Source organism: Neoarius graeffei, chromosome 15 (assembly GCF_027579695.1).
Source record: "Neoarius graeffei isolate fNeoGra1 chromosome 15, fNeoGra1.pri, whole genome shotgun sequence".
Classification (NCBI taxonomy): Eukaryota; Metazoa; Chordata; class Actinopteri; order Siluriformes; family Ariidae; genus Neoarius; species Neoarius graeffei.
This window is the reverse complement of record NC_083583.1, coordinates 29,413,678-29,438,492: the sequence shown is the minus strand read 5'-3', so window position 1 is coordinate 29,438,492 and position 24,815 is coordinate 29,413,678. Positions and strand designations below refer to the sequence as shown.

Here is a 24,815-nt window from a genome sequence, read left to right as displayed (position 1 = left end):
TTCTTTTGAATACATTTGGTCCAGATCGTCAGTGGTACAGAAACTGACATGGGGTGAGGTGAATCTGATGCATGGATCAACCTTCAAGAACATCTTGTCTCTGATAGATCTAGTCCTTAGTGTTCCAGCTCACTCAGCTGACTGTGAGAGAGGCTTCAACTGCCTAAAAGCCAGTACACTATCTGACCTAATGCTGATCAAGTTGCATCTTCCAAATATTGCAGAGTTTGATCCTACTGAGGCAATCCATCTCTGGAATACGAGGTCCTTATCACAAAGGAGGCCAACCCACACACCTAGTGGAAGCAGACAAAAAGTTGTTGTGTCTGACTCAGAACCAGATGAAGCTGATGTTGAAGTGATTGATGGACATGATCAGTAAATTACTAGTCCACTTGTTATATTATAATTTTGGAGCTGGATTTTTTTTTGGATTGATTAATATTGTGGTGCTCAAGTCTATTTTTGTATTTTTATGGAATAATTTTTTTTCAAGTTGATTCTGAGTCAATATAAAGCTCCTAATGCTTTCTCTATCATAAATGGTTAAATACAGAAAGCATGTTGGACATGTTTTGGGTGCTTTAGTCATGAGTATATTTGTTTTCAATACTCATACACCAAGTTGCCAAGTTTTCCAATATATTTATTATTTGTTGATATTATATTATGGTGCTCTATGTTGTTCTCATTTATGTATTTAACAACAGTATCAAAATACTCGGGTCTTGAAATAAATGCACATTAGCAATGGTAACTACTCTCTTTTGCGTTATTTTTGACAGAAGTAAAATTCGTACATGAACAAATTTTGGCTAGTTGATTTTCTGTTTGGCTAGTTACTTTGGAAGGTAACTAGTCCGGCTGGCTGGTGAAAAAAAAAAGAATTTCGAGCCCTGCGTTTTTATTTTTTACAATTTGTACTTTGTCCCAACTTTTTTGGAATCGGGGTTGTAATATGTATTTGCTGTCCCTGAATTTGCATTTCTTCTAATTCAGTTCTTTCCAGTTTTTTAACTGTAGGCTTGTTCTTCAAACGTAAGTTTTTTTTATTCTCATGTATTAGAACGAATAAATTCTATAAAACATGGAAAACTGGATAAACTATCATTTCTCGTTAATCATTGGTCACGTGAAATGCAGTGCCAATCGAATACGCCCCCTTTGTGACGTTAACAAATCGGAACCAATCAGCAAGCTCCAAGCCGAAAGATCTCAACCAATCCGCAAACTCCAGGTTGAAAAAAAAAAAAAAAGATGGCGTCTTCCATGGGATGGAGATGTGTATCAGTGTTATTTTTTGTAGTGTTTCTAGTGGCGGTTCATTGTCAGGACAGTAAACCTAAAAAGAAGAAAGATATTCGGGATTACAATGACGCGGATATGGCGAGACTGCTGGAGCAATGGGAGGTAATTCGTTTTGAGCACTTTAGCATTAGCATTCTGCTTTAGCGTAGTGAGTCTTCCAGGTTAATTTGTCGCTTTTAACCCTATATGCTAACAGGCTAGCTATGTGCAGCATTACACTAGCTTAATATAACTATGTTTTACAAACTGCGGCGCAAATGAAGGTATAAACACTTTACAAACCGCGTGTTTAAAGAGAAAGCTAGCGATTAGGTCGCGTTTCAGTTTGCGTCGCTGTGTGCTAGATAGTGTGCCTAGCAACCAAACCTGGTTAAACATCTGAGCAGTAGTGGTTCAGGGAAATGATGATGATGTAACGAAAGCTCTTAAGCTAGTTAATTTAGTAGTACAAAGAACTGCAACACACGCTGTCTGTCAGTGGGTCCTATTAATGTAGAAATAGGCCTGTGCATTCACCGACCACTTAAAGTGCTGATGACACGTTTTTGACATCTTTGGCGATGTTTTATAACATAAAAAGTAATTCCCGATGATCCATATATTAATTCACGAAGGCGCCTATTTTACAAGTTATGATAAAAAACGCGGCTATTTGGGCAAATTTGACAGGGCTGCAGCACCCAGGAGACGAAAGAGGAGGAGGAGCTATATGACGTCAGCGAAAGAACCTTCCTCCTGTTGATGCGACAGGTGTTCAATTTGTCATTATCTCATCTCATTATCTCTAGCCGCTTTATCCTTCTACAGGGTCGCAGGCGAGCTGGAGCCTATCCCAGCTGACTACGGGCGAAAGGCGGGGTACACCCTGGACAAGTCGCCAGGTCATCACACCTACGGTCAATTTAGAGTCACCAGTTAACCTAACCTGCATGTCTTTGGACTGTGGGGGAAACCGGAGCACCCGGAGGAAACCCACGCGGACACGGGGAGAACATGCAAACTCCACACAGAAAGGCCCTCGCCGGCCCTGGGGCTCGAACCCAGGACCTTCTTGCTGTGAGGCGACAGCGCTAACCACTACACCACCGTGCCGCCCAATTTGTCATTATTATTATACATTATTTTTATATATATATATAATATTTATTATGCCTTTGCGTTGCCGGCTTTTGCTCCAAAACCCACAAGGATGGGGTAAGTTTATTCAAGTTTCCCAGAGATCCGGAGCTGCATGCGAAGTGGGTGAAGCAAGTCAGGCGCACTCGTGACAAGTGGGAGCTCTCACCAACATCTGTCCTGTGCTCTGAACACTTCGATTTGGATTGTTTTGACACCCTTCCCAGCTTAAAAGAATCTCTTGGGTGTTCAGTTCAGCACAAACGTGTGTTACTACCATCAGCAGTGCCTACACAGTGTTGCCAGATTGGGAGGTTTCCCGCCCAGCTGGGCGGTTTCGAACATATTTTGGGCTGGAAAACATCAGCAGTATCTGTTGCCAGATACTGCTGAAGTTTTCCAGCCCAAAATATGTTCAAAACCCACCAAAATGCACTTGAAACCGCCCAACTGGGCGGGATTCCTCCCAATCTGGCAACACTGCCAGTATTCCGGAGGGGGTCTACTAGTAGCTATGCCAGATCCAAAGACAGTCCTCCTGTCAGAACATGTGTTGTGAAACGACATAAGATAAAGGTACGTAGAGCTATAGATTCTACATGATAATCATAAATGTAATCATAAAGTCGGCGTGATATCAGTCATGTATTTGCTTGTGAAAGCTTGTGGCTTTCATGTAACTGCCACCTAGCAACGAGAGGCAAAGGGTAAAGAGGGTAGGCTATCATAGATTCTATTCGGAAGAGATCAACACAATTCTAGACTCCCAGAAGAGGAAGAGCTAGCACTAGAGTGTTCACTGGCGTTTTCATGCGCCATTTCCATTGAGTAGAACCAGAGTAGAACAGCCAGTGAACCGCAGCGTGTTCTTCCGCTGACGTCACAACATGGCCGCGAGCCACGGACCCAGTTTTTTTGCGCTGTGCAATTAAAAGTTGGATATTCGCGTAACAACAGCTTCTTTTCACGTAATTATAACAAATCTAACATGTTTGCCATGTTGTATAGTTTATTTAAGAAATTGCATAGAGTCATGTTCGTGTCATCAGCCCTTTAAAGGTCATAGGCAACGGTCGGAGGTGAAACATAGAATATCAACTTTATTGTCTAGAAGAACGACCCAAAAAGCGAGTTCAGTCTTCCTAGTGTCTAATTTGCACCCTAAAATTGAATAAAACGGTTAAAATATACTGTTTTGCCCAATTTCCGAAGGTTTGTTTACATCTCACTTATGCGCACGTTCACCGCCAGGAGACAGTCATCGTGATGTCATTTAAGCCAAACAGACTGGGAGCAGCTCAGTGTTTACTTGCGAACCGAGCACACGTGTACAGACTTTGGTCGTGAGAGGTTGTGTAAAACGTCTGATAGCGATTTTGAAGTAGGAACTCTCCAAATTGAATATCGAGAGGTGAAACCATATATGTATGAACCTATGGCCGTTGCGAGGCAATCGGTGAATGTGACTCACTGGTTTGACTGTGCGGCCTCGGAATCGGACAGCGACTCGGCCGACTCTGATCGCGGTGACCCCGGACCTCAACAAGACTCGCGCCCAAACGCTTTATCCTGGTAGTTATGATAAATTCTTACTTTCATCGTAACATTAAATAAGAGCCCTTTTGAAGAATAATTAAACCGCCCTCCCTAGTGGATATAGGGAACGATCACCTGACAGTGTGCCGGTAGGCGACATTAGCCTGCCATGCATGGCATTATACTATTTATAGCCTACTCTAAGCGAGGAAATATCCCTTTGTCTCATTTCCACAATGATTGTACAGGATCCCTCAGGATTCTTGACTTGTTAATTGTACGCAAAAATAAAAATGTTTACCTCCAATAGGGTTGGGCGGTATTACGGTAAGAAGGTATCCCGAGGTATCCAAAAGTACCAACGGTATCGGTCTCATTACCGTCATTTTAAAAAAATATATAATATCTAAATAAATATGGAGTACATGAGGTCATAATATAAAATAATAAATTGAAGATCATTCCGAATAACTGTGTGATCGTCTCATCTCATCTCATTATCTCTAGCCGCTTTATCCTTCTACAGGGTCGCAGGCAAGCTGGAGCCTATCCCAGCTGACTACGGGCGAAAGGCGGGGTACACCCTGGACAAGTCGCCAGGTCATCACAGGGCTGACATATAGACACAGACAACCATTCACACTCACATTCACACCTACGGTCAATTTAGAGTCACCAGTTAACCTAACCTGCATGTCTTTGGACTGTGGGGGAAACCGGAGCACCCGGAGGAAACCCACGCGGACACGGGGAGAACATGCAAACTCCACACAGAAAGGCCCTCGCCGGCCCCGGGGCTCGAACCCAGGACCTTCTTGCTGTGAGGCGACAGCGCTAACCACTACACCACCGTGCCGCCCCACTGTGTGATCGTATTTTCACTAATTCTATCAATTTCCTAAAGAAGTTTTCATCGCGTGCAGGGTTGTTTATGTCGTTACCATGGCAACCCTGCGTGACATTTTGGAGTCTGACAGAAAGCTTCGCAAGAGACTGAGACCGGGGGTGTCATGGCTCAGATGGCTAAGGCACCGTACCATAAATCCGGGGACCCGGGTTCGATTCCGACCCGAGGTTATTTCCCGATCCCGTCTCTCTCTCCCCCGCTCATTTCCTGTCTCTCTATACTGTCCTATCTAAAAAAAAAAAAAAAAAGAGACTGAGACTGAGACCGCGGTTGAAAGATGGCAAGTCAAGATAACGAGTTAGTGGCAAAAAAAATACAACATCGGCAGTGTGGCAGTATTTTGGTTTCAAACCAAACGAAAAATCTAATATGTCCCCTAAGGCACACCATAGCCTGGGGTACTCCACTTCCACGAGATCTCTCCAATGAGTTGTGTTTTGAGTAGGTTACATGAGTAACAACAAGGTAAAATAATATAACGTATGACATTTGGGATGTGGGTAATAAACGTTTGAAATGTCATCTACTGAAGAAACGGAAGAAAACATCGTAGCGTAAACTGTTCGGTTTCTGGTGGGAATTAGCAATGCGCTTGCTATCTTTGTTGGGTGTGTTAAACCGTATGGATTTAAGTGGAATAATTGTAAGGAGTTATGTGATCAAGACAACGTTTTCAGCAAGGTAAGGCCATTTGATTATTAATTTCCCCGCCATGGCATGACGTGGGCCCATATGATTTTGCCTTGTGCAGCTATCACGCATTTGAATTAGGTGCGCCTCATTTGCGCTGAAGAATATGGTTTATCGCGCAGTCTAAACGGACTTGGGTGTTGGTTGATTCTTTTTCTTTTTTTTATTTCCCATGCTTGAAAGGGTATGATCCTGCTCATCGTGTACTTTTTTTTGATGGAGTAGGTGAAATAGTGCTGCAAATGGCGTTTCATCGCAGACATGTGTAAACGACAGTTGAATGCTATTTTCAAGATGAAGGAAGAGTTGCGTGATGCTTTGAAATATCTCTTAATCCATTCATCAATGCACAAAATTCGCTTTGCTGCTTAATCCATACCACAATGCACACAATTCGCTATGCTGCTTTTAAATAGTACATTTGAGGCATAGGCGCATGTTACACAGTAGGCCGAAACAAAATATTATTTTTTTCTCGGTAATACCGTATACCCCGGGAAAACACAGAGACGGTTTAAAGGTATCAAAATTTGGATACCGCCCAACCCTAACCTCCAATCTTCTCCTTTTTGCTTGAGCGTTGCTGCTCCGTTTCTTCTTTGACTGATTGATTTTGTTTCACGCGCACAATCCACTCTCTCCGCCTCTTCTCCTTTTTTGGAAAAAGCCAACCCACTCCCTCCGCCTCTTCTCCTCTTTCAGAAAAAACCAACCCACTCGCCCCGTCTCTTCTCCTCTTTTGGAAAAAGCCAACCCACTCGCTCCGCCTCTTCTCCTTTTTCAGAAAAAGCCAACCCACTCGCTCCGCCTCTTCTCCTTTTTCGGAACAAACCAACCCACTCGCTCCGCCTCTTCTCCTCTTTCGGAAAAAGCCAACCCACTCGCTCCGCCTCTTCTCCTCTTTCGGAAAAAGCCAACCCACTCGCCCCGCCTCTTCTCCTCTTTCGGAAAAAGCCAACCCACTCGCCCCGCCTCTTCTCCTCTTTCGGAAAAAGCCAACCCACTCGCCCCGCCTCTTCTCCTCTTTCGGAAAAAGCCAACCCACTCGCCCCGCCTCTTCTCCTCTTTCGGAAAAAGGTAAAAACTTCTTCCTGAACCGGTCCTGTTGTTACAGTTCACTGCACAACAAGGCATGTTTTTTCTTTGGAAATTCCTGAACGCACGTCTGGACTTGAGCCTAACTTCAATGTACCGTAAGTAAATGGAAGTGGACTCAACTCAAGTGGTTTGTTTGGCTTAAATGACGTCACACGCCGAGCGGTCACGAAAATAGCTGAACAGAAATTCGCCACGATTCGCGCTAACTTATTTTAATTATTACTTATTAACAATACTTCTTGGGACCAGAAGAAAATTACAGAGGGTTTTTTAACATATAAAGTTTCAAATGTGCATAAAATTAAAGCCATTGCCTACGAGCTTTAAATAGGAACAGTTGTACATCTGCTGGGGGCAGCCATGGCCTAATAGTTAGAGAAGCATTTTGGGACCAAAAGGTTGCTGGTTTGATTCCCTGTACCAGCAGGAATGTCTGAAGTGCCCTTGAGCAAGGCACCTAACCCCCAGCTGCTCCCCAAGCTGCTCTTGATATGTTGTATGTCGCTCTGGATCAGAGCAATTCCAGCGTTATGGACGTGACACTTGAACTCAAAATGGCAACAAATGACCCAGTGCATGTTTTATTGTCTCCCAGTATTTAAACAGGTGTTGCATATTTTAAGGCTGTACCATACTGGAGAAGTGATAGAACAAGAACAATTCCCATAGTACATCTAGGGCATGCCAGAAAACGCCAATAAAAGATGCGTTATGGATGTGACAGAAAAAGTATCACTTTTCTTGGGTGACTGTACATTTTTATCAAACTCTGTGAAATTGTAAACCTAATGTCGAAATGGAGATATCCGTTTGATAGAGGGGTCCAAGGTGAATATTAAAAAATCTTTGTTTAAAATATTTTGTATTTCATGCAGAGTTTCGGAAGGAAAAGTCAGCGTTATGGATGTGACGAAATTCCGTTATGGATGTGACGCGTCTGAAATAGACATGGCATATGTTTAGAAAATCAGCAATTTAACCACCATAACCCTTTGAAAAACTCTAAATATCAGCTAAAACTATCAAAGTTCTTAAATAATATTTAGGATGGCTATTGTTTTGCTGTTTTGTGGATTTTAGCATACATTTCTGTGGCTTGTGGCAATAATATAGAATTGTACATGATCAAAGTTGATTTTAGCTTGGGTTTTACATTATAAGAAAGAAAGACTGACAGTGATGTATTAGGTTGGTTACAAATTGGTTCAACTTATTCACATCTGTAAAATACAGGCCTAGGTGATATCTCTGGGAGTGGTTTTGATGTATTACATGTTGCTTTATTTTTGCATGGTGAGGTTGACATTTACATGGAATTGCCCATTAGTGTCTGCTAAATACCATTAATGTAATGTAATCTGCTCACCTGCTTCTTCATGCAGTCATTCAGACGCAAGGTATAAAATATTGCATGTGAAGGTCATAGAGCTTCTGTTAATGTTCACATCAGAATGGGAGAAAACATGATCTCAACCTGATCTTTGTTTTGAGTAAGAAAGAAAGAACTTTATTCATCACACACTTGTGAAATTCCTCTCTGCATTTAACCCATCTGAAGCAGTGAACACACACGTGAGCAATGAGCGCGCACACATACCCAGAGCAGTGAGCAGCCATGCTAACAGCGCCCGGGGAGCAGTTGGGAATTAGGTGCCTCGCTCAAGGGCACCTCAGCCCAAGGCTATTCCATATTAACTGAACCGCATGTCTTTGGACTGTGGGGGGGGAAACTGGAGCACCCGGAGGAAACCCATGCAGACACGAGGAGAACATGCAAACTCCACACACAAAGGCCTCCGCCGGCTGCAGAGCTAGAACCCAGAACCTTCTTGCTGTGAGGTGACCGTGCTAACCATTACACCACTGTGCCACCCAGAGTATTTCAGAAGCTGTGGCTCTCCAGAAATTTTCACACACAAGTCTATTGAATTTACTCAGAATAGTGTCGGGGGGACGAATCCAGTCAGTGGCAGTTCTTTGGGTGGAAATGCTTTGTTTGTGATAGCAGTCAGACGAGAATGGTCAGAGTGGTTTGAGCTGACTGGAAGACTCCAGTCACACAAATAGCCACTCTTTACATCTATGGTGAGCAGAAAAGCATCTCAGAACACACAATACACCGAACCCTGAAGTGGATGAGCTACACCAGCAGGAGATCACATCAGGTTCCAGTTGTCAGTCACGGCTAGGAAACTGAGGACATGGGTGCACCGAAACTGGTCGGAAGATTGAAAAAAACATCATCTAATCTTTCGTCCGGTGCCTGTGTGTGGTTGGTGCGTGTGGAGCTGGAATAATGTTTTTCTTGTAAAGTGACTGAGTGCAGTAGGTAGAGTAGGTCAATGGCCATCAGACAGATCTGTGTAGGAATCTGGAGACCTGTGGGGAAGTGATTTCTTGTATCTGGTAGACTTGGCCTGGAAGTTTCTTAACCTTTTTGTTTTTAGATAGCAAGAGCTTTCTCTTTTTTTCAAATCAGCCTGCTAAAGGGTTTAATCATCCACAACTAATAACTTAAAAAAAAAAAAAAAAACTATGCTTCAGATTTAAGGAACGTATAGAAGGGTGTAATATTATTCACTGTGCAGTCGGGAACTGCTTGCTTGAAGGTGGATTATTAGGTGATCATAACAGTATAATATAATCCTTTTACAAACCAATTATCTGGTGTCCACATTCTAATTATCATCAACACAATTTGTAAGTTGTTTTGATTTGTCACTTTTGTTTTAGACCTATTGAATCTTTTTTTTTTTAAAGGTCAAAATTTTCTTCTTGTTTTCCTTTTTGGGAGGAAAAAAATTATTTTTGGTAAAATTGAACTCTGATATTCTTCATTTACCCTGACAGACAGCGAAGGCACCCTGTGAGAGTTCAGTCAAGAACACATGATGGGGAGAAGAGGGCGGGGCTTCCAGGTGGTCAGTTCATGTAGGAGAATACAAAATGCCTGTTCAAATTGTTCCAAATTAAAGGTAGACTGCCTTTCAGATTTTTCAAGTGTAGGTCATTAAAAGAATTTTCCCTGACACTCAATTATTTTTGTTTAGTGGACCAAAAGCTACTGAATTCGAATCACAGCTTTCCAATTTTATAAGTTTCTTTTTTTAATAAAACAATTAATGAATTTAGGGCCACATGGCCCTAAATTCTCTATTTTTTTCCTGCTTCACCATGACCCAATTCAAGATGCTATAATCGTTTGAGTAGGGTGCGCACATCCAAAAACTCTTTGCAGGTGCCAGACAAAAAAGTCAGACAATAAAAGAAAATAGGTCTGCACACTGCTGGATACGCTCCAAAAAATAAACTTTATTTAATTAAAACAAGCAACGTTTCGATCACCCTGGATCTTCATCAGGCCTGATGAAGATCCAGGGTGATCGAAACGTTGCTTGTTTTAATTAAATAAAGTTTATTTTTTGGAGCGTATCCAGCAGTGTGCAGACCTATTTTCTTTTATTGCCAATTCAAGATGCTACATCATGCATCATGTGGTGGGCTTTTCCATGTTCACGGAAGGCATTGTGGGATACAAATTTGAAACAGGAGAGAAAAATGGAGGACGCGAGTGTGCGAATGAAACGTGAAAGACCGACTACAGTAACGGAAAGCGAGAAGAAAAGACATTATGTTGCGAAGGAAAGGAAACGTAGGACCAAACTAATAAATATCGGTGGTCAGCGAGCACCTCTGTGTGATCAGCTGTCCTTTTAGCGAACGACTGATGTAACTGTCAGTGCACGGTCAAAGGCAGATTTGTAGATGGCAGTAATGTAACACTCGATGCCAGCTGCCGTAAAACCCAAAAGAAGAAGGTAAACCTGCGCATGCGCACATGGACTTCCTCTGTCTGCTTGACTGTGCAAAGTGAGCGATTTCATGCACGTTATTTGCTCGGGAATCCCCTCAAATTAAAATAACTTCCCAGCCACAGAATGGTCTGAAATTTTGTGAGATATTACAGAAATAAACATATCACAGTGACCAAATTTCAGAGGGAACTAAATTTCACCGATTTTATGAAATTGAAAGGCTGTCTAGCTTTAAATGTGTCAAATGGCTTGTCTCCTGTTTTACTGGGGAGAAAAAGAGTGTCCTTTTGGCATGTTTTTGAGAGATAATTCGTGCTAGTATACTTGGATGTTAAATTGTGTGGCGCTTATGCCAAATGCATAAAAGGTGGCAGTTTTGCTAATATAATATCAGAGTAAACATGATATCTGCTGATGTCAGTATAAGATAGATAAAGAGGATGCTGTTTATAAACTGTATTGCTGACTTTTTTTTTTTAAATAAATGCACTGCTTTTTCTAGATGCTTTCAATAACAGGAAAATGTCACACAGTCATGGACTGGGCAGTGTTTTCCTGTCTGAGACTGCAGTGTACGTGCTCCTGGTCAGGGCAGCTGTCCATAATGCACCAGAAAGAGTTGAGTTTAGACGAGTGAATACTTTACAAAGTAGAGGTGCAATCTTCCACTCAGCTGTACATTAGGTTTGTCCAGCAGTGATCCTGTGTGTTTTGGATCCAGCAACTGGCTGCACCAGTAAAATGTAAACTCAGTTGTAGGATGCTTTGGATATAAACGACCACTATGCTCAAGTTTACAGACTACTACAAAACAAGTGCTTGCACCAAGTAGCATAATCTTAAAGTAACTAAAAACGTACACCTACACCCCATAAAGAAAACATGGTAAACTACTCTGCAAAGTTAGTTTAAAAAAAGTGTTTATTGACGGTGTTTTTTTTTTTTTACTTTTGTTTTTGTTTTGCGTTGTTACTAGGGCTGTTGAAGTTAACGCATTATTAGTGTGTTAACGCAATTTAATTTGATCACAATTTTAAAAAATGACGGCGTGAATTGGGCTCATCTTGGTAAGGAACAATGCAGATTTTCGCGGGTGACTAGCATGCAAAATAAAGCTAGTTATAACATTAACTTTGTGGTAAAACGTAGCTCTACAACTTGTCAAACCCACAACATGGTCAGTTAAATTGTAGTCTGCATATGCGATGCGGTGCGAGTTTCGTTTACTTGGTGAAATGTGTTGATATCTGATGGGCTACGATCGGGAATGCGCACATTCCCTTTTCTCCACCTGTAGATTGTAGGTAGCCTAGCGATTTCCAAATAGCCTACTGCTTCACTTGAATGAACTTCCTCTTTGCTCTTCGAAGTGTAGCTTGCAGCCATTACAGTTGAGAAAAAAATAGTCTGTTATTTCTCCAAATTGTATTTTGCACATAGCCTACAGTATGCCCAACAGATGTCTGATAGGCTACATTGGAAAGAATATGCTGCATGCCTAGATCTAATATCAAAACCCGAATGCCAAATATTTGTGCATTAGGCCGATATATTGTCTATCATAGAGAAGATGAGCCTTATAATTGACATGGAGCATCAGAGCATATATTCAAATATTTGCTCTGATGTAGAAATGTATTTGAGTACAATTTAAACAGATGTTTAAAGATTTTTTGTGATTAATCGCGATTAACTACATAATTTTGAGATTAATCGCGATTAAAAATTAATCGTTTGACATCCCTAGTTGTTACATTTTCTCGATTTATTTCAAATTGTCTTTTGTTTAATTCAAATAAAAGTTGAATCTCATTTTTTCAATGTGAGATGAAGTTACTTCACCAAAAAGTGGATTTTCTCTGAACCCTCCCCCCCTTCCCTACTACTCTTTACAAGGGGTGCCAATATTTGTGGAGGGCACTGAAATATCAGGGTTTATACGATGAACTACAAATAGGCTTTTTTTCCCTTATATTAGTTACCATTAGAAAATGTCAAAGTACATCACAAAATCTTTAAACATTGTAACAATTCTTGATGTGGGTGGAGCACAGAAGCACGGCAGGCGAGAGCTGATGTTAGCCAAACCACTTTATTTAGCTTTTCAGCTTGCTTGCTTTCTTACTCACTCACTCATGCATGCGTTGTGGTCGGGGAGAGTGAGCTCCTTTTCTTTAGTCTGGCTAACGCGACTTCAAAGCTCTGCGAGCATTTGGTCTGGCAAAGATATTAAGCCCAACCGTTTCCCAAAGGCGTGGTTGACCCGCCTCCCTGAAATGCTTCAGTTTGCTACTGGTCGAAGCCAGAAAAGGCTGTGATGAAGCTTAAACCAATCACATCACTCTTTCCTCTGACGTATGTGACGCGACGGAAACTGCTTGAGTAACAGGAAGAAGATAAATACCTCCAGGGCTGCTCTTTGCTCTGTTTTCAATGAGAACTTCCTGTTGAATGCTTTCAATACAGCATCTACCGCTGTGTCAAAGGCTTGCCGCTGCTCCATGTTCGTAATGTTTCTAGTGAATGAAGTGCTTCCGGCATAGATTCTGTAAACAATCTATGGCTTCCAGTTGCAGTTCTACTACGTCACTGCCTTGAACACGCCTCTACCCAGGGCCGTTGGAGATGTTCAAAGTTGATTGGCTCCCGATTTTTCGGGAGCTTGAAAGAGCTGGAGATAGCTTGCGAGCTTAAGGGGTGTTCACACGGCAACTTTTACTCCGGTGTAGCACCGGGGCTGCCCCGGTAGAGCGTTCACACGGTACAAAGTTATACCGGTGTAGCCCCTGAAAGCTGCTTAAACCGGTGCAAATCTAACCCTGCTCGGGAGGTGGTTTAAGAAATTTACTCCGGAGTAAATGCTAGTTTGCGGGGCAGCACCGATATAAAATGGGCCGTCTGAACGCTACAGGGGTAGACTCGCTACGCGTGAGGAGAGTTGATTACATACGGGCATTGCATAATTTGCATCCTGGTATTTTGCGCTTCCAAAATGGCGAATATCAACAACAACAGAACTGCGTGTCTTCCAGTGTTGCCAGATTGTCAGTTTTAAGTGCATTTTGGTGGATTTGAACATATTTTGGGCTGGAAAAAGTCAACAATATCTGGCAACACTGGTGTCTTCATCCACGTTGTTTTCCCGGCGCTTGATGATGCCATGACAACCGGGAAAAGGAAGTACATTTTCACGCATGCGCATATTTCATTTCCGCATTATTACTATCGGAAATTATAGTAATAACGATAGGAAATGATAATAATAAAAGGAAATGATATCAAAACTTTATTACTATCAAAGGAAATGATAGTAATAAAGTTTTTGCTACTATTGCACGGTCGCAGAAACTGCCGTGTGACCGCAAGTGGGGCTGCACCGGTGCTGACACGCTTCTCTCTAGTAAGCAGGGTTGTGACGTGTGAACGCTCCACAAAATTTACACCGGCGTAAGATATATCGCAACAAAATACATCGGTGCAGCATCGATGCAAATATGTGCCGTGTGAACAGGGCTTTAGTCTGGCAAGGCAACAGGCCCTCGTGTTGTGTCACACTTAGGATGGGCGGGCCCAGGCTACCTTTTCTCTGCTCTCTCGCTCTCCTTTTATGCTCCATCCCTGTAACAAACACACACATTATTGGCAGCAGGTGGAATGACTTAGCCACTTACCTTCCCTGACCCTGCCCTCCATTCACAGACTGCTGCTTGGCCACGCCCCCAGGCTGGGGAGCTGTCCGGCCTGAAGCTGACCCCCCCCCCGGCCTGTGGATCACCTTGAACTTAAATGGCTGGAGGGCGAGATACCAACGGGTGATCCGCGCATTGGCATCCTTCATGCGGTGGAGCCATTGGAGGGCGCGTGGTCCGAACAGAGTGTGAAAGGGCGCCCCAGCATGTAGTATCGAAGGGCGAGGACCGCCCACTTGATGGCGAGACACTCCTTCTCGATTGTGCTGTACCTACTTTCATGCATCGAGCGTTTCTGGTTGATGTACAGCACGGGGCGCTCCTTGCCCTCCACCTCCTGGGACAAAACGGCCCCCAGCCCTCTGTCCGATGCATCAGTCTGCAAAATAAAGGGGAGAGAGAGAAGTCAGGGGAGTGTAAAAGTGGCCCCCCACACAGTGCAGCTTTTACCTCAGAGAAGGCCTGTTGGCATTGCTCTGTCCACTGGACCAGATCTGGAGCTCCCGTTTTAGTGAGATTGGTTAGCGGGCTGGTGACATCCGAATAATTAGGTATAAATCTACAATAATAGCCAGCCAGCCCCAAGAACCATCTCGCCTCCTTTTTGGTCTTGGGCCTCGGGCAAGCCGCAATCACTGCGGTCTTGTTAATTTGGGGACGCACCTGCCCATGATCCAAGTGGAACCCAAGGTACCGTACTTCGACCCGCCCAATAATCGCACACTTTTTTGGGGTTAACTGTGAGGCCCGCTCTCCTCAGTGACTTTAGAATGGTCCTCAGGTGTTACAGGTGCCGCGGCCAATCATTACTGTAAATTATAATGTCGTCTAGATAGGTGGCAGCGTGAGGGCGGAGGACCCTGTCCGTAAGCCACTGGAATGTAGCGGGCGCCCCAAATAACCCAAAAGGGAGCGTGACAAACTGGTGTAATCCAAATGGTGTGGAAAAGGCCGTTTTTTCTCAGTATAGAGGAGTCAGGGGGATCTGCCAATATCCCTTTGTTAGATCCAGTGTCGAATAAAAGCGAGCAGTGCCTAACCGATCAAGCAACTCGCCTGAGGGGGAGACAACAAAGATACAGAAGAGGGAGATGGGAGGACACCACGGGTGCGATGGGCCGGATGGGGAGGAGCCAGCCGCCGCCTCTGTGGCAGGGGAACGGGGTAGAGAGGGGGACAAGAGACGAGAGAAGAGAAGCGAGGGGAGACACCTCCAGATGGTCCTCCACCAGCTCGATGGCTTGTTCCAGCAACGCCAAGCAGTGACACTGGACCCATTCCGCCGTTCCTTCCAGAAATCGAGAGATAAACTGCTCCAGTGCCACCAGATCGATGATCTTGTCTGTGTCACGGTCTTCCGCCCTCAGCCACCGCCGGCAGGCGTCCCGGAGTTGCTGGCCAAATGCAAACGGTCGGCCGACCTCCTCCATTGCCAGCGTCTGGAAGCGCTGACGATGTTGCTCTGGGGAGTGGCCGAGCCGCTGCAGAATGGCTTTCCTTAGGTCAGCATAGACCAGTCGGCTGTCAGCAGGGAGCTGCTGTGCTGCGATCTGTGCCTCGCCAGTCAGGAGCGGGAGGAGGCACGCCGCATGCTGCTCCTGCGGCCACCCCCACGCCTCGGCTGCTTGCTTGAAGAGAGTGAGGAACGCTTCCGGATCGTCCTGTGGTCCTATCTTCGTGAGGGTGGCGGCAGCGGTGGCCGACGGCCCTGCTGACACGAGCAGGTGCCGGAACGCCTGGCGATCTTCTTGCTGGGCCAGCATCAAGGCTTCGAAGTGTTGCTGCTGCTCCTTACGGAGGGTGATCAGCGCTTGATGCTGGTTCTGCTGGGCAGTAGCGAGGGCAAGGATGAGCTCTTCGAATGGTGAGGACTCCATGGGGTGGTTCCCTTCTGTGTGCCCGGGTTTCGGCACCACTGTAACAATTCCTGATGTGGGTGGAGCACAGAAGCACAGCAGGCGAGAGTTGATGTTAGCCAAACCACTTTAGCTTTTCTTTTCTTTTCTTTCTTTCTTTTCTTCTTTCTTTCCACTCACTCACTCACTCATACATGCGTTGTGGTTGGGGAGAGAGCTCCTTTCCTCTGCTCTCTCTCTCTCCTTTTATGCTCCATCCCGGTAACAAACAAACACATTATTGACAGCAGGTGGAATGACTTAGCCACTTACCTTCCCCGACCCCACCCTCCATTCACAGACTGCTGCTTGGCCACGCCCCTGCTGCCACAAACATTTTTACAGAAAATGCAATGATTGTGTGTGTAAATAAAATTAATTTATTTTGCATTCAGCTTTATTCAAACAGTCACGTTCTTTTATTTCATTGCTGTAGTTCATTACTAAAATGCCTTTGGTGCATGTGAACAAGAAGAACTTAAAGTACAGATATAAGAGATGGATAATTTATTATTGCACAGCAAAAAGCACAGTTCATTTGGAGATTTTTTTTTTTTTCTTTTTAGTGATTGACTTGAAGTAAATATTGGCCTACCCTAGGGTTGGGCGGTATTACGGTAAGAAGGTATCCCGAGGTATCCAAAAGTACCAACGGTATCGGTCTCATTACCGTCATTTTAAAAATATATATAATATCTAAATAAATATGGAGTACATGAGGTTATAATATAAAATAATAAATTGAAGATCATCCCGAATAACTGTGTGATCGTATTTTCACTAATTCTATCAATTTCCTAAAGAAGTTCTCATCGCGTGCAGGGTTGTTTATGTCGTTACCATGGCAACCCTGCGTGACATTTGGAGTCTGACAGAAACCTTCGCAAGAGACTGAGACCGCGGTTGAAAGATGGCAAGTCAAGATAACGAGTTAGTGGCAAAAAAAAAATACAACATCGGCAGTGTGGCAGTATTTTGGTTTCAAACCAAACGAAAAGGAAGAGCCAGCAATAATGTAAATGACCGCGCAAAATCGAAAAACATCTAATATGTCCCCTAAGGCACACCATAGCCTGGGGTACTCCACTTCCACGAGATCTCTCCAATGAGTTGTGTTTTGAGTAGGTTACATGAGTAACAACAAGGTAAAATAATATAACGTATGACATTTGGGATGTGGGTAATAAACGTTTGAAATGTCATCTACTGAAGAAACGGAAGAAAACATCGTAGCGTAAACTGTTCGGTTTCTGGTGGGAATTAGCAATGCGCTTGCTATCTTTGTTGGGTGTGTTAAACCGTATGGATTTAAGTGGAATAATTGTAAGGAGTTATGTGATCAAGACAACGTTTTCAGCAAGGTAAGGCCATTTGATTATTAATTTCCCCGCCATGGCATGACGTGGGCCCATATGATTTTGCCTTGTGCAGCTATCACGCATTTGAATTAGGTTCGCCTCATTTGCGCTGAAGAATATGGTTTATCGCGCAGTCTAAACGGACTTGGGTGTTGGTTGATTCTTTTTCTTTTTTTTATTTCCCATGCTTGAAAGGGTATGATCCTGCTCATCGTGTACTTTTTTTGATGGAGTAGGTGAAATAGTGCTGCAAATGGCGTTTCAACACAGACGTGTAAACGACAGTTGAATGCTATTTTCAAGATGAAGGAAGAGTTGCGTGATGCTTTGAAATATCTCTTAATCCATTCATCAATGCACAAAATTCGCTTTGCTGCTTAATCTATACCACAATGCACATAATTCGCTATGCTGCTTTTAAATAGTACATTTGAGGCATAGGTGCAGGTCTGGACAAGGTCCAGGCGCACGTTACACAGTAGGCCGAAACAAAATATTATTTTTTTCTCGGTACCGCCCAACCCTAGCCTACCCTGAGAGAGACAGCCACTAACCACATCAGTAATGGATGCTGCATTTCCTGTTTGTGTTTTTGAATTACTGATGGTGGTTGTGTGGCATGCTGTGCAAAAAAAAAACCTTTATAATCTACAATCATGTTTATGTAACCAAACTTGAACACCATGCTAGCATTAAATTAACTACTCTCAGTGCATGGTTGAGGATCGCCTTTACACCCTCACTTACAACTGATATGACAGTCGGCTCTGCAGCACAGTTTAGTTGTTTTCCCTGCTCTGACGGACCAGATTGAACTAAAAATGAAGGTTTACGAGTTAAAAGTTAAGGATTACTGTGTTCAGGTATGAAAAATACCCAAAGTAGGCCCAGAGGAAACTAGCCAGTCTCCAAAACAGGAATATCTGAGATGTCGAGATTATATTTTGTCCACAGCAGAATTTTGTTTTAGTTTGCCCCTCTCTTATCACTTACTGTTTTTATATTCACAGAAAGATGATGACATTGAAGAAGGTGATCTGCCAGAGCACAGAAGAACTTCCCCACCCATTGACTTCTCCAAAGTGGACCCTTCCAAACCTGAAGAGCTCCTGAAGATGTCCAAGAAGGGAAAGACCGTGATGGTGTTTGCAACGGTGTCAGGAAACCCCACAGAGAAGGAGACAGAGGAGATCACCAGCCTGTGGCAGGGCAGCCTGTTCAATGCCAACTTTGATATTCAGAGGTACTTTGTGACATACATGTGGCAGGTTTAAGATGATCAGGTTTAAGTTTTGCCTGGATATATTGGTCATGGAGTGACACTTGCTCTTGGGTTGAGATGTTGGCTGAGATTTGTTGGTCTGTGCCAGCATGCGCACAATAGTACCATGATGTTTGTGTGGAAGTCTGTGAAAATCCTGCTTGATATATTTATTTGACACTTTCTATTATGTAGTTCTGAAAATTCTAGGCTTTCCTGAACTGATATGCATTTCTCTTTTGCTTTGATCACAATTAGAAGTACAATTCTAGTCATTTAATATCTGATTAGCTCCAAAAATGAAAAATATTCCATTCCAATGCCACCAAAAGACACCCTGTCTACTTCTGCATTTATAATCTAAATTACTGAGAAATTTCAAGTGTTATGTTTACTTTGATTACAGATTTTGACTATCCACATCCATCTTTCATCACCTGAAGTGAAAGTCACTTACTGCAATTAAACGAGCCTCATTGGTATCTCTTCACTTGACTGATTCTCATTAATATCTTTGGTAAAATCCTTGATTTAAGTTACAACCCTGATTCCAAAAAAGTTGGGACAAAGTACAAATTGTAAATAAAAATTGAATGTAATGATGTGGAAGTTTCAAAATTCCATATTGTATTCAAAATAGAACACAGATGACATATATCAAATGTTTAAACTGAGAAAATATATCATTTAAAGAGAAAAATTAGGTGACTTTAAATTTCATGACAACAAATCTCAAAGTTGGGACAAGGCCATGTTTACCACTGAGACATCCCCTTTTCTCTTTACAACAGTCTGTAAACGTCTGGGGACTGAGGAGACAAGTTGCTCAAGTTTAGGGATAGGAATGTTAACCCATTCTTGTCTAATGTAGGATTCTAGTTGCTCAACTGTCTTGGGTCTTTTTTGTCGTATCTTCCGTTTTATGATGCACCAAATGTTTTCTATGGGTGAAAGATCTGGACTGCAGGCTGGCCAGTTCAGTACCCGGACCCTTCTTCTACGCAGCCATGATGCTGTAATTGATGCAGTATGTGGTTTGGCATTGTCATGTTGGAAAATGCAAGGTCTTTCCTGAAAGAGACGTCGTCTAGATGGGAGCATATGTTGCTCTAGAACCTGGATATACCTTTCAGCATTGATGGTGTCTTTCCAGATGTGTAAGCTGCCCGTGCCACACGCACAAATACAACCCCATACCATCAGAGATGCAGGCTTCTGAACTGAGCGCTGATAACTTGGGTCGTCCTTCTCCTCTTTAGTCTGAATGACATGGCGTCCCTGATTTCCATAAAGAACTTCAAATTTTGATTCGTCTGACCACAGAACAGTTTTCCACTTTGCCACAGTCCATTTTAAATGAGCCTTGGTCCAGAGAAGACGTCTGTGCTTCTGGATCATGTTTAGATACGGCTTCTTCTTTGAACTATAGAGTTTTAGCTGGCAACGGCGGATGGCACGGTGAATTGTGTTCACGGATAATGTTCTCTGGAAATATTCCTGAGCCCATTTTGTGATTTCCAATACAGAAGCGTGCCTGTATGTGATGCAGTGCCGTCTAAGGGCCCCAAGATCACGGGCACCCAGTATGGTTTTCCGGCCTTGACCCTTACGCACAGAGATTCTTCCAGAGTCTCTGAATCTTTTGATGATATTATGCACTGTAGATGATATGTTCAAACTCTTTGCAATTTTACACTGTCGAACTCCTTTCTGATATTGCTCCACTATTTGTCGGTGCAGAATTAGGGGGATTGGTGATCCTCTTCCCATCTTTACTTCTGAGAGCCGCTGCCACTCCAAGATGCTCTTTTTATACCCAGTCATGTTAATGACCTATTGCCAATTGACCTCATGAGTTGCAATTTGGTCCTCCAGCTGTTCCTTTTTTGTACCTTTAACTTTTCCAGCCTCTTATTGCCCCTGTCCCAACTTTTTTGAGATGTGTTGCTGTCATGAAATTTCAAATGAGCCAGTATTTGGCATGAAATTTCAAAATGTCTCACTTTCGACATTTGATATGTTGTCTATGTTCTATTGTGAATACAATATCAGTTTTTGAGATTTGTAAATTATTGCATTCCGTTTTTATTTGCAATTTGTACTTTGTCCCAACTTTTTTGGAATCGGGGTTGTAGTTCTATTCTGTTGATTAAATTTGCCTTACTATTCATTCATTTATTTATAAACTGACTCCTGACAACCTCCAAACAACCAAAGCAAGGTTGGAATGTATACACAAGACATTTAAAAATTGTACTGTGTATATTAAGAATATACAATCGTTTATCAGCACTAATGGGTCAGAAAAGTAGTTCTTACAAGCTAACTGATTCAGATAGCTTTGGCGCTCACTGCCCAAAACTTGCATAACATGCATTGTGTTTTGAAGACTAATCATTCATTTGAGACGATGCTCATTTTCAGAACATCCAGTTGTTATAAGAGATCTTCGCTATTTGACCAAAGTAGCACAAAAATTCAAGTCAAGTTTATTTGTATAGTGCTTTTAACAACAGACATTGTCACAAAGCAGCTTTACAGAAAATTCAAGACTTTAAACATGAGCTAATTTTATCCTTAATTTATCCACAATGAGCAAGCCTGTGGCGACGGTGGCAAGGAAAAACTCCCTCAGACGACACGAGCGAGAAACCTTGAGAAGAGCCAGATTCAAAAGGGAACCCACCCTCATTTGGGTGATAACAGACAGCGTGGTTATAAATAACTTGCTTCTATAACGGTGTGCTATATGAACAGTTTTGCACTCCAGTTTCCATCAGTGAACAGTTTATAACTTCAACAAAACAGACTTCATGTTAAAACTATAATGATTTTCCTGGTTCCACAGCTGTACTTTCTCAAAGTACAGCTGTGGAATCAGGAAAATCATTATAGTTTTAACATGAAGTCTGTTTTGATGAAGTTATAAACTGTTTACTGATGGAAACTGGAGTGCAAAACTGTTCATGACAACTTCAGTCCTAAAGTTAGCAAGTTAACTGTAGTCCTCAGCCATAAACGCATTACTGTAAGTGTCCAGAGCCGTCTTCCAAGTGCAACTTTCGACTGTCCATATGGGGCCGTCCTCCACAGGAGCAATGTGATGAGACTCCAGCCAGACGTAGGGCATCAGGATGGATCAGGCAGGTCTGAGGGACAGATGGGGGTACACACACAACACAGGTTGTTGGGTATGCCCAATGTCACCTGGTGAGTAAGAACAGTATACATTTTGTGCTGAGTGCAAGCAGGGACTCCAGCAAAACGAACTATGACAGCATCACTAAAAGGGGGGAGCCAGAAGGTAACACAGTCAAAAATATATTTTCCAATAGACTAGGAAGGTTAGATATCTGACCATAAATGCATTATACAGCCTACAAACAGGATAAGGTCCAACAACTCAACACAAGGTGGTTAGTATGGCTGGTTCAAGCAAGGACATCATGTTTCCAATGTTTCTCACTTTCCCAAAAAGTATATTAGTCACTTATGAGGCCAGTAGCATAGTGTAATGTTTAGAGTTTCTGTGCTCTAGAGAAGATTCTATTGTTTTCTTGGTGGTACAGAACATTTAAATCCAATGTGTTTTTAATGAAGTGACTTGTGAAGTGTGTGCCACAGTGTGCATCATTACACAGTTCAACTAACCGATAATTAAATTTGTTGTTGACTATTATCGATCCCCCCCCCCCCCCCCCCCCCCCCCGCCCTTTCTCTTCTCGTTATTAGTGTCTGTAGCCCTAATTGTGGGCACCTTCACTACCCCTTGTGTTCTTTTCATGTGGAATCTTTACTTTGACCAGATCCAAGTTTATTTAAAAACCTATTAGAGAAGTTACTCAGTAACTGAAGGAACAATTGTAATGCATAGTGGTTTAGAAGTTGAATCCAAGATGAGGTGCTGCTGTGGGTAACAGGAGTTAAACGTGGAATGACTTCATTTATATATCCTATGAAGCTGTGATGTCAGCAGGGTTTGACCAAGATGACTGATATAAATGACTTTAATCGTCTAATATGCAGGTACTTAAAAGTGCAAAAACTGAACATTCTCCCATCTCAGGAAAGTTTTTCCCTCTGATGCTGTTAGAAAAGTGCTGACGATGAAGACTCCTTCCAAAAATAGTCAATAAACTTCTCTGTGCAGAAAAAACATCTGTAAATAAATACACACACACAGTTGAATTCTGAAGTTTACGTGCACTTGGGTTTAAGTCATTAAAACTGTGGAAGGGTTAAAAATCAGATTACATCTTGGGAAAACTATAGTTTCTACTTTGTGCATGACCTAAGAAATCTTTCCAACAATTATGTACAGACAGATTATTTCACTTTTAATCGACTAGATCACTGTTCCAGTGGGTCAGAAGTTTACAGCTTGGAAAATTCCAGAAAATGATGTCAAGCCTTTAGCCAGTTAGCTTTTGATAGGGCAGTTGGTGAATTGGCATCAATTGGAGATGGACCTGTGGATGCATTTTAAGACTTACCATCAAACTCCATGCCTCTTTGCTTGACGTTGTTGGAAAATCAAAAGAAATCATCCAAGACCTCAGAAAAAAAATTGTGGACCTCCACAAATCTGGTTCAACCTTGGGTGCAATTTCCAAGTGCCAGAAGACACCACGTTCATCTGTATAAACAATAGTATGCTAAGTATAAATACAATGGGACCACGCAGCAGTCATACTGCTTAGGAAGGGGGTGCATTCTGTCTCCTTGAGGTGAACATACTTTTGCATAAAAAGTACAAATCAATCCCAGAACAACAGCAAAGGACTTTGTGGTGGTGCTGCTGGTGGAAACAGGTAGACAAGTATCTATAACCACAGTAAAATGCATCCTATATTGATATACAGTAATCTGAAAGGTTGTTCAGCAAGAAGGAATTCACTGCTCCAAAAAAGAAGCCAAACTACAGTTTGCAAGTGCACATGGGGACAAAGACCTTGCTTTTTGAAGAAATATCCTCTGGGGCTGATTTAAGCAAAAATATAATTGTTTGGCCAGAAGGGCCATTGTTATGTTTGGAGGAAAAAGGGTGAGGCTTGCAAGCTGAAGACCACCATCCCAACTGTGAAGCATGGGGGTTGCAGTATCACGTTGTGGGGTGTTTTTCCTATTTGGCCTATCCCTTGCGTTTTTTATTTTATTTATTTTTGTAATAATGTTGAATATCATCACAGTTCCCAGTTAAACATTGTTATGCCTGGCTAGACAAATAACAGAGGCCCTATAGCCATTATAAAGAAATATAGTCTGGAAAAATGGTTTATTTGGAGCTGTGCATTTGTGCTGTTTGTGTTCTGTTACTGTTGATCATTTGAGACTGTATGTAATGGCTTTCCTTCCTGATTCAACACCCTTTAGGTTTGTGGTGGGTTCCAACCGTGCCATCTTCATGCTACGTGATGGCAGCTATGCGTGGGAGATTAAAGACTTCCTGACTCTCCAGGAGCGGTGTGAGGACGTGACTGTGGAGGGCCAGGTGTTTCCTGGGAAAGCAGCCAATAAGGCTAACAAAGCCAACAAGGAGAAAGAGCAAAATGAGACCAAGAAGAAGAAGAAAGGCAAGAATGTAGCCAACCAAGTAAATAAAAGTAAACAGGAGCTATGATGGCACTGATGTCAATAAGGCTTGTGGAGCAGAATAAATGCGGGTTGATGCCTTGAACAGAGACTACACTCTGAAGAACTAATGAGCCCAGTTGTCGAGAGTGTTTCAGGCACTGTGTTCAGGCATGTGCCTCATTTCTATACATGGTTAAATCAGTGATACCATGCTGCTGCTCCTACATCATTATTTCCTCACAGAAGGTACTTGCTTTAAGATCCTTCAGAAAGAACTTCATTCACTATACTGTTATTTTGGTCTCTCAAATTGTTCCACTAGATGTATCTATAAAAAGATTTGGCCTTATTACATACCTAGTTGTACATCACCACTTGAATTCAACACATTGCATTTTCAATCAAAATAAAACATATTTGTAATACATTACTGCAGCTTTACTGTCTCGAACATCTTTAGACTTTTTTTTTTTTTTGAACATTCAGGTTTAGGAATTATGAGTCTCCCTGTCCACCAGTTTGGGCATGAACACTACTGGTGTTGCAGTTGTGCTACAATGTCTAGTTG

At 42.5% G+C, this 24,815-nt stretch overlaps 1 protein-coding gene across 1 annotated transcript; it reads left to right on the top strand.

Annotated features, from left to right (window-relative positions):
- Window positions 1-1,248: 1,248 nt before the first annotated feature.
- mesd (mesoderm development LRP chaperone) lies at window positions 1,249-24,674 on the top strand. The gene is made up of 3 exons (XM_060941117.1): window positions 1,249-1,410; window positions 18,423-18,655; window positions 24,047-24,674. Exons 1-3 carry the CDS (start codon window positions 1,258-1,260, stop codon window positions 24,291-24,293), a joined length of 633 nt encoding a protein of 210 aa, XP_060797100.1. The 5' UTR covers window positions 1,249-1,257; the 3' UTR covers window positions 24,294-24,674.
- Window positions 24,675-24,815: the final 141 nt, after the last annotated feature.

Excerpts from the sequence above, each read along its gene's own strand:
- mesd (XM_060941117.1), top strand. The coding sequence starts at position 1,258 with ATGGCGTCTTCCATGGGATGGAGATGTGTATCAGTGTTATTTTTTGTA. Across the intron at positions 1,411-18,422 it reads GACTGCTGGAGCAATGGGAG|AAAGATGATGACATTGAAGA; the intron begins GTAATTCGTTTT and ends TTATATTCACAG. Across the intron at positions 18,656-24,046 it reads GCCAACTTTGATATTCAGAG|GTTTGTGGTGGGTTCCAACC; the intron begins GTACTTTGTGAC and ends AACACCCTTTAG.